At 29.2% G+C, this 10,930-nt stretch overlaps 1 protein-coding gene across 1 annotated transcript; it reads right to left on the bottom strand.

Annotated features, from left to right (window-relative positions):
• Positions 1-7,207: 7,207 nt before the first annotated feature.
• LOC101507956 (vesicle-associated protein 4-1-like) lies at positions 7,208-10,663 on the bottom strand. Its single transcript, XM_004487274.4, has 7 exons — positions 10,118-10,663; positions 9,480-9,550; positions 9,043-9,124; positions 8,834-8,952; positions 8,149-8,226; positions 7,949-8,068; positions 7,208-7,525 (listed from the first exon to the last, which is right to left on the bottom strand). Exons 1-7 carry the CDS (start codon positions 10,401-10,403, stop codon positions 7,463-7,465), a joined length of 819 nt encoding a protein of 272 aa, XP_004487331.1. The 5' UTR covers positions 10,404-10,663; the 3' UTR covers positions 7,208-7,462.
• Between the last annotated feature and the right edge of the window lie 267 nt (positions 10,664-10,930).

The raw sequence follows: 10,930 nt of genomic DNA, 5'->3' as shown, positions 1-10,930 counted from the left end.
CCATACAACCAACAAGTGGAAAACCAATTTGGTCGAGGCTATTTTTACTTCACGTGAAACAAACTTGATATAAAATATGTATGTGTATTGCATAGAATAGGAGTATTAACTAGTTTGAAGCAAAAACAAAGATGGAATTTTTACCGAGCATACTATACTATGGAATCATGAAGGAGTTAAATACTTAAATGGCTACACAAATTTAAGGGTGGAAGTATCTTTTGGATGTTGATATGGAAGTTGAAAGTACCACAAAAAGTTATTTGATTACAAGATTTGGGTGTTCAATGAATTATTATCGAACTAGTTTGCAAACTAGTGGTGGATGAAGTCAATGGAGATCTATTTTCATCGAAGATATATAAGATTAAATTAATTTTATTAGGAGATGAGCAAACTTGGTTCATCCTTGATATCATTCTATTGAAAAATAAATAAGTTTGTTGTTACTTAAAAATCAAAAAAGTTAAGGCTAAAATTTACCAATATGAATGATGTGTACATAAAACTCTAAATTAACCTTCATAAAAAATAAATAAATAAAAACTCTTGAATTAACCAAGGTTGTGAATCTTTGTGATGGATAAGATTTTTGGGTTAATCTCTGCTCAAATCATGTAGCCCTTGACCGAGAAATTGAAATTCCCAAACTAATTGTTTTACAAAATTGAAAGAAATTTGTTGAATTTTAGCAACAAAAAAAAACTATCATTTAATTTCATCATTTTAATCACAAAATTAGGAATGTGCTCCAGTTGATTGAGGAAGAGATTCATTCACTGATCAGTTAATTACAATTTACAATAACAATTTACAATAACAAAAGCCAAAACCATCACGGCTTTCCCTCCGATCGAGTCAAGTCAACATCAACCGATTCGACTCAGTCGATTCAGATCAATTCTCCGGCGACTGCGGCGATTTCCACCGAGTTCAACGCTACCTGGGAGGTTTGACTCTAGTAATTTACACTTGACCCCAGCAATTCATGTACATCACTTTCCGGAGAGAATCGTCGGTTCGTCTCAACCTCTCTTCCACCTCAGAACTCCCGGTTACGTCCGATACAACGACGCCGGACAACGGCCGGAGATCCGATAAACTTCCGGGGGAGAAGAGGCGAGTTCGGTTTTGGTGAATAGATCCGAGAGCTGTTTTGCACTTGTGGCCTGGATCAGTGTGGCCTTGTGCCACCGCCACGGTTGCCGCCATCCAAACACGGTTCAGGTAACTCATATTTGTTGTTTTTTTTTTTTTTTTTTCTTTAGAATAATTCTTAATCCTTTTTTTTTTTTCGCTGTAAAAGATGTAGTAGTATGTTCGTATGAAACGTGTGAGAAGATAAGAGGAAGGGGGGTATTTATAGAAGAAATGAGAACCATTTATGTGTATTTTTTAGTCAATAGTATACTCAATAATGCTCGTTTTCTTAATGATGGTGGGTGGGTTCCACCTCAAACTACAAACAAATGGGATTTGTTAAATCACTTCTTAGAGTGACATTTAAATAAACTATTTTTAAAATAGTAGTTGTAGTAGTATTGAAAAGATCTGTTAAATCACTTAAGAGTCACTTTATATAACTAATGATTAAGTATTTATAAAATAGTAGATCTTATGATATTGTACCCAAAAAATATCTTATGACCATTTTTCTTAATGCACTTTCGAATAAATTAAAACTAATTTTACATCATAATTTATTTTAAAATTACTTTTTATACATGTCTCATAGGTATATAGAATTTTATACTTTTTAGAAATAGTTGAGGTTAAACTAAAATATTTTCAATCATATGATTGTTATAAGTGATTAACAGTAAAAAAATCTTTATAATTAAATCAATTTATTTTTAAAAAAATATTCGATTTCTGTAGTAATACTAGCGTAGTAATACTAGCGTGCAATAAAATATCATTTTGTTTTGTTTTTAAAATTCTTTAAATAAAAAATAAAATTCAAAAAAGTTAATATTCTGTATATATAAGTATATAAAATTCAATTATTTTATTGAGATAAAAAATAATAAAATCATAAATAAATTAAATATTAAAATTGTAAGAAAAATGTCCCATTAAAAGTTTTTTATGACAAGAATGTCACATCAAAAGTTGGTATCCAATAGATAAGTATAGACATGTAACTTAAAAAACCTTTTTCTAAATAAAAATTACGAATTTATTTTGATTTGAATTTAAAATTTAAAATTCATGACTGTAAAGTCATTTGACTTATTAATTAACTAAGTAACAATTTCTTTTGCTTTTTTTAGGCACTATGTAACAAAATCTAACTACTATGGGACAATTAGCATCTCAATTATTTAACTATTATTATAGATTCTCTGTATCTTCTTAAAATGTTTTTAAATTGTTAAAATTATTATTAGCACTGCACTTAGTATTAAAATTAAATGAAATATTTAAAATGGAGGAGAGTGGGGGTTCGAGGAAACAGGTGGAGGGCTTATCCAAAAGGGACATTTTCATTGATGACTCATCCGTAGTACATCAATCGCTATCCAACAAACCATTCATGTTTTATTTCTTTGTTTTTTTTTATTTCTTTCTCTCTCTCTCTCTCTTTTCAATTCTTTATATGGGTTCGCCGGGCCCATTTCATTAAAGACTCTGTCTTTTTCGACGGACTCTGGCCCAGTTAGCATTATCTTATCCGGGGGTGTTTTTGTCCTTCTACTACAGCAGAACGATCCCGAATGAAATTTGGGTTCATGTACTATAGTTATTGGTGAGTCACTTGTTGATGTGTTGTAACGTGACACGTTGAAGCTTGATGAAATAGGCTTGTTTTGTTGTGTCCGCTGAGCCTGCCTCGGTTCATGGGCTAAAAATGGCTATCACGTGCATGAGAATACCTCCAAATTCAATACTTTGCATGCACTACACACACTTTTACACTTGTCAAAATCTGGATAGCTCACCAAAACAAACGAAAAACTAGGTTTATTTTATTTTATGAAGTTAGAAGTTTAGTAATTAAAATTTAAAATTTCACTCACACACACACTAGAAGTTGGATTTACTTATAGAATATTAAAAAAAAAATGACGATAATACAATCTTTGTTAGTCAAGGATTTTATAGGGTGAGAAACTATTTATTTTTCAGGCCTTATTTTAGATTTGATTCCTTACATTTGCGTACGATTCATTATGCTACAAAGTTGTTGGAAAAAGAGAGAAAAAGCAATGGAACATCAATGAGTCACTCATATATTGGTCAACTATATTTGTATTTTGAGGAAGTCGAATTTAGGAGATCCGACCACCAATTGAATAAATATTTTTTTAATAGAAAATTATATTATTTATTTTAACACATATAATTAATCGTAAAATTTTTAATGTATTTTATTAAGTTTTATTAATTTTATTTTTTAAATTATTTTATTAATTAAATTAATAATTATTTAAATATTAAAATGAAAAAAAAAATTAAATATAGAATATCGTCGCATCCGAAATATGTGAGTTCCTAAAGGTACAAGAAAAATAGAGCAATTTAGTTATTTATTTATTTAAAGTGAGTCATCTAAGTTAACTTTTTCAAAAAGAGAATATTTAGATAAAAAAAAACCTCTCCGCAACTAGTTATAACATGAGATAGACATATAAAAAAAATTGACAAATTCTACTGTAGTATAAAAAATAGTGTAGATCAATACAATAAATATTTTGATTAATAATTTGTTTTAATTTGTCGATATAAATATTATTTTAATATTTATTAAAATTGTTTGAGTTAAATTTTTTAGCATATTTATATATTCAATTTAATCATAATGATTAAATAAATTATTTTTAAAATTATAACAAAAAATATATAATTTTAAAATAAACTCAAAAGATGAAATTTAAAAATTTAATAATATTAAACTAAAATATAATAAAACTTATTTATTGATGACATGTCATTAAACAATAAGTAATTTAATTTAATAGTATTAAAATATGTTAATTTATATATATACCCATAGAAATTCCCATAAAAAATGTGTGACAATGTTTGTTAACATCTCATGAAGTTAACACAGCTATACTAATGTTTGTTCATTTAGAAAGTCGACTACTGTATATATGATGTTTTCACAATCTTCCAAAATAAGGAACAAAGAGTGGAGAAGAAGTACTATATATTTTGCTACTAATTTTTAATTTTTGTCCATTTACTTTTTTGACGAAATTTATGTCCACTATCTGATTCATTGTTTTGTTTAGGGATATTCTTGTACTTTCAAAACAATCAACAATTGCTTATATATTTATTTTGCTCGTATATTAGAAACAATATTTTTTTCTTAAAAAAGAAAACAATGCTTTAAATCTTATTTGTTTTCGGTGATAGAGCTTAGCGAGGATTTGTGGGACATATCGCAGTTCACTCCAAATATATATATTTGTAAAGTATTTATACCTCGCTGCAGAGACTAGTTGATATTTTGAGCGAGTAAATACATTAAAGCAATGAATTCATTTAACAAAAGTGTATTTATGACTTTGTAGTCGTGCGATAATAAATCTAATATTTAGGTTGGTGTTGAGTAAGACTTATAGTTAATGATTAATAGATAGATTGTTTGAGAAATAGTGAATAGTGAACAGGAGTTACGATTGGAAGGTAATTTTGCAAAAGCTAATATTTATATTGATGAAAATGAACTACAATCCCTATGTAGTCATTGACATAAACAATTGACTATATAATTAAATATAGTGTTTCTTTGTTTTTCTTTTTTCATATATATTTTCTTAAAACGGAGATGTTGTCCATACATTAAGAGTCTTCTTTTGATGCTAAAGAATAAATTTAAGTGTCTAATAAACACAATAAAATAATACACATTTTAACACATTTATTAGAACTAAAAGTTTGGTACCAATAATGCAAATTAAAAATATTGGAACTTTTTGTGACTGCTAATCAATGGTTATACAATTGAGTACCATTGAATGACTAAAGACATATAACAAATTTTACTTCTTTATATACAACAAGTTTCAGAAAATTGAGACTATAGTTTATAAATATCTACATGTTTTAATGTATTAAGGTTTCTTTTTCCAAAAGATAAAATTAGAAAAATTTGCATAAAATAATATCTCGAAAATATGATAATGTATGCTTAAGTCGGAACATTGATATATGTGAAAACGAATCTACAAAAGTTTCTGCCACACATACATAAAAACTATTCTTCCTAAAAAAAAAGGATTACACTATATTTATAGTCACTAAAAAATTGTTGTATTGTGTTTAGTCTTTATAAAAAGAATATACTTTTTAATCTTTATAAATATCACATTTTTCAGTTAATAGTCTTTATAAATATTACATTTTTAGGTTAGTAAACATTTTTTTTAAACTCTAAATCTTAAAATTTAGAATAGTAATATTTGTAGAAACTAAAAAATGTAAAACTAAATTATAAAAACTAAAAGTAAAACTCAATAAGAGACTAAAAACTTTTTAAAAAAATATATTAATCATAGATTCAATGTAGATCCTACACACGCATAAAGAAAATACGGACACTACAGATATTGTTGAATCATTAATGATAGTAACATTAGGACTAATGTCAAGATTCCCCATAACAATATGCACTTAATAATATGCTTTCAAAAAGGAGATAAGCTCACATGTCCCCTTTGATGTGGACCTGCCCACTTGGTGATCTTGAGAGAATACTTTGTTATTTTTTTATTTTTATAAAAGAAATTACTTTATCTTATTAAGTTTGTTAAATCAGCATTTAAACAATAGTAAGACCTAACCAATTATATGCTGATTAATAACTTTCTTTCTAGTTCAAACCATTAAACTAATAATAATATTAGAATAGAAAACAGTAGATGATAAGATCTGTAGCTTCACCTACTCCACAAAGTGATGAGGTTTTATATAACATTAATTTAATTAAAATAATAGTACTTTTATATTTAACCAATTATTATTGAACTTTTTCAAGCAATACAACAATTAAGGCACAAAGAATACAATTTTGCTTTGTCTTACTTATATCTCTAGTCTAGAAAATATTAGCATAAAGCAAGAGTGCTTTCCACTAAACCAACAAATAAAGGCAAAGCAAAATGCTGCCAGATTGGAAGGGCATCCTGTGCTCTGGTATCACACAAATAATGCATTCCATTAAGGTGCCTCTTTACTAATTATGAAGGAGGAACTAACCTATTTCTCTCCTCTTAACGAAAAGTATTAACATTTTATTTTTAAGTATTAATATTTGCATAATTAAAGAAAATCAAGAATGAATGAAACACTGTATAAGAGATGAATAATTATTTACTAACCAAAAAACCATCTTATATTAAAAATGAAAAAACCATTTAAGTGAGTTTGCCTCGATCACGTAAAATTCATGGATTTGCCACTAACATAAGATGATATTGAAAAAGATAATTAAATTTATATAATTATAATATTGGATTTAATTTAACATAAAAATGAAATGGAATATTTGCTGTCAATTTTAATTTAATTTATTTAATTAGGACAAGTCTTTTGGCTCATCGGAAGAAATGAGAAGAGAAATAGAGATATTTTGGTTCAAAAGAAAGAGGTAGGAATGAGGTTTTTAATAATTTTGTGTTTGGTTAAATAACTCATTACTCTTAAAATACACGTCACTCTTTCTGATTTGAGTATCGAAGTATTTATAGATACACGTCACCAGGATACTGCGTCGTTGCATTCCAACTCCAACCATCACAAAGTTCCACACTAAATCAATAATGGTAAATGAATAGATTCTACTCATTTCTAACTCAAATCATATTTTTTGTCATATTCGCAATTTATTTATCATATTCCTATGGTTCATCAAGAATACCAATTTATCCTCCTATGGTGTCTCTCTTATTGGTAACCACCAAATCCCATAAGAATATCTAATGCAAGAAATGCAATTGGAAAATAAAATGTCTACATAAATAAATTATGATAAAATACATGTAAAAAAAAAATTACATTAATTTTTTTCATTTTCTTTTCAATGAATATGAATATAACTTCACTTCATAACTAGAAAAGAGAATCTTTTACTTTTGAGAAACCAAATCCTGTCATATAATTTGAAAATGGTGTTCCAAACAGAACATGGCAACAAAGAGGTTACAACAGTATGCAATCTTAAGCAAATCCAAGACCAACCATGGCAATAACTACATGAAAAGAAAAATCTAGTTCACAATTTAAATTAAAAAACAAGCTATCTACAAGTTATAGGAGATGATGCAAAAAAACAATTGAGTACAGCCGAATCATAGCATTAATTCACTCACATTTAACACCACAAACATTATTGAAAATGAAGGGAAAAAACAGTGTCTTCACAATATCTCTTCATACCACTGAATCAAAAGGAGAACATGTAAAACTTTGACACAAGATCAGAAGATGAAAGAAATAAGTACTTTACAGTTTACACTGAATCAACAACACCTTCAACCTGTTGCCTTGCCAAGTATCTCTCTCTTCTTTCTTTCTACACAAGGAACAAGGAAACATATATTGAGAAAAATGGAAAGTGAGAGCATACAATATTTCCTGTCTTATATTAAGTGTCACATGTAGAATATTTTCAATTTAAAATAAAAATGGAGCATTAATTACATTTTCACACTAATATGTTTATTAACGGTATCTCAATATGCATAACTACTCCACTAACTACTCCTCCCTTGGGATGAAATATAAACAAAAAGAGTATTTGAAAAGTCTCTTTATAGATACATCAATTTCTGAGATACCCTATATATGTTATTCCGAAGGGAGTATATCAATAAGGGTATTTTGGTTAATGAAACTCATTCAATGATTTTTTTTAAGTGCATAATCTTAAACGAAACTTAATTTGAGATAGAGAGTATCCAAAAAACGATGAGAAAAAATGTATGCAATGTCTAACCCATTCATCTATAACAAGTCCCTCTCCAGCTACTCGTGGACCGGTCTCCTCTGGTGGTTTCTTTCGTGCTTCTAGTGCGGCCTCCGCCTCAGCTAATTGACGTTTAAGCTTTTCCATGGCCTTCAAGATACAAAAGTTTTCAACTATGATTCCAAATGCAATTTGAAGGTTATAAATATATTAAAGATGTATATTCTTACAGGGCTCGGCCGGTCAGGGTCCAGAAAAATAACTCGAAGAATTTGCTCTACAGCGACTTGCTCTCTTTGCTCATCAAACTGCAGGAAGAAATATGTGACATTACTTTGATCAGCATCGCAATTGTTCAAGGTAACTTGATTGAAATATGATAGACTTGGATTATTGATCATTTGCATAGATAAACCTAAGAATTAAAAGTTACACTTGCAACGGATGGAATATAAAAACAGATTTTGTGAACAAAGCAACGTACATAATACTCCGTCCGATCTTTTGTATAAGAGACAGGAGGGAGTAGTTGTTATCAGCTTAACGCTTTACAAAACATGGTTTTCATTTTAATTTATCTGACTTATTAAATACAAATTAAGTAGCTTCTATACTGAATTCAGCAAAAAAATGGAAAGTTACGAAACATTAGAAAAATCTTAAGCATTCACGTAGAATAAATGCATCAAGAGTAGAACATGTTGGAGAAAACAATTAATATAAAATCCATATTTGGTTAAACTAATTTTTGCAACTATAATATTTTTTCATCACATATACACAACATTAAAACTTCAATTTGTTCAACAGAAAGAGAAAAATTTCAACTTAAGGTTACATAAACAAGCAATCATACAGATGAAAACTATGAAGGTTAATGCAGAACACATGAAAAAAGGACCAATATCACATTACCAATTCAGGTACATAGTCCATTTCACCTTGCACTTTAAGGCTCATGATTTTGAACTTAACCTTGCTTTTTTGATCAGTTGGTTTCTCGTTGTTCTCTGGTGGCTCAACAAACTTGAATACTGCGAAATACGTTAGACAATTGTAAGAGGATTTGCCAAATTCAAAGCATTCAATAGTTTGGTTAAGACAAGTTTAGAAGGACATATTACCTGTAGCAATTATACTTTCTCCGGGTGAAAGAATACCGCCAGGAGGGCGCATGTAGCAACTTTTAGGTGCAGTTGTTTGAAACTAAGACAAAAGAAAACATCACCATTAGTATTTAGTAGTGACCTCAATAGTGGATTAATAGAAAAAACAACAAAAATGCCATCAGTATCTATGAAGCACAAACACCTCTGGGATTAATACAAGAATGTCTGTGTTCATATTGTCCTGTATGATGGAAAACATGATATGTAGATGATGATTATCAACAAATTACAATTCCTATCATCTAGAAACTATAGCAAACATTCTCAACATTTTTCATAGCAAGTAAAGAACGGAATAATGTCCTATGAGTAACATGATAATGTCCTGTCAAACAGCATTTTTCTGAATACAAGTAAAGAACGGAATAAACAAATAGAGACATAAACCACACCTTGAAAGCTACATGAGACTTGCAAGTGTTTTTAATTGTGATTGCGCTCCTAACTTGCTTACCAGGTTCATCTTCAAAACAAAAGCCACGCATTAATCAGAGTCAGTTTAGATAAATGTCCTTATAAAAAAAGAAATCTATCAATAACTATGAAATTTTTTAACAGAAACTTCTCAATAAGTTGAAATTAGCCAATATCTTTTATTTTTCCATAAATCCTAAGCTTTAGTTTTTCCACAATCATCAATAAACTTCTTTGTATAGGAAAAACAACCTTATAAGAAAGTAATTGATAATCCAAACTGGCAAAAGCTAACTGCATGTTTGAAAAACTACACTGGAGCTTCAACAAAATCACAATGAGCCACAGTAATTTCGACAAAATCATCATCAATCCAAACACACACTAAAAATAACATCTACATGAAACTCAAATCATCTTCTAGATTCCACCCATTATAATAAAAACTTACCTTAATAAACAAATGAATAAAAGTTATGAACAAAACAACAGATTCAACATACTTCAGACCAAGCAATTAAAAAAAAAATTAATACATAAATAAATAAAGTCAAGAAGGAAGAAAACAAAACATGTTAATAACAAACAAACAAAAAAAGCTTCAAGAGACACATACAAGGAAAGTAGAGCTTATTAGGAGGATCAAGACGAAGCCTTCTCCTTGTAGGGAGCAAAGACTTAGCAACAGATGAAACTGTAGCTGAAGATTGATGAGTGGATCTGTCAAGAGAATGAAGACTCTGGCTTTGGTGATGAACATTGTGCATATAAGATGTGGATGAAGAAGAAGTAGTAGTAATTGATGATGATGAAGGATTGTGACTTGTTTGCCAAAACGGCATTCTACAAAAGTTCCAAACTTTTCCATCAGATCCTCCTGGCTTTTCACTTTCAACCTCCATTTTTTCGCCGGAATCTCACCGGAAATCGACAGTTCCGGCAAATGGGTCACCGAATTGGTTGAAAAGTTTGAAGCTTTATAATTAAATAACTGATGGGGTCTTTTTCTTGAAGAATATAGATTTATTTTGTAGCAGAAATATTGTATTTGGGTGTGAAACTACGCAAACGTAGAAAACAGCAACGTTGTAGAGTGTGTGTGTCCTTTCGTTGTGTTGTGTACACGGTTTTTTTTTTTATGTAAATTAGAAAACGGTGTTTTGAAACTTGTTACTGGTGGTTAGTGCCTTTATGAGTGAGACAATTTGGTGACAGTGGGGAATGGGGGATTGATTGGGTCGTGTAATTTTACTGTGATGATGCATGATGGAATGAGTGAACAATTCGGATCTCAATGTTGCTAATTTTTGTGAATTTTATTTTTTGTTTGTTTGAGATCCGGATGTTTTATTGGTTCCTCTTTTTTTTACATTTGCTTTTGAATCTACTGTCTTTCTTTGCTATCATTTTCTACTTTTTTAGATTTCAT

Source organism: Cicer arietinum, chromosome 1, assembly GCF_000331145.2.
Source record: "Cicer arietinum cultivar CDC Frontier isolate Library 1 chromosome 1, Cicar.CDCFrontier_v2.0, whole genome shotgun sequence".
Taxonomy (NCBI): Eukaryota; Viridiplantae; Streptophyta; class Magnoliopsida; order Fabales; family Fabaceae; genus Cicer; species Cicer arietinum.
The sequence above is the reverse complement of the archived record's forward strand: the minus strand, read 5'-3'. Positions and strand labels throughout refer to the sequence as shown.

Excerpts from the sequence above, each read along its gene's own strand:
- LOC101507956 (XM_004487274.4), bottom strand. The coding sequence starts at position 10,403 with ATGGAGGTTGAAAGTGAAAAGCCAGGAGGATCTGATGGAAAAGTTTGG. Across the intron at positions 9,551-10,117 it reads TAATAAGCTCTACTTTCCTT|ATGAACCTGGTAAGCAAGTT; the intron begins GTATGTGTCTCT and ends TTTGTTTTGAAG. Across the intron at positions 8,227-8,833 it reads TGGACTATGTACCTGAATTG|TTTGATGAGCAAAGAGAGCA; the intron begins GTAATGTGATAT and ends TTCTTCCTGCAG.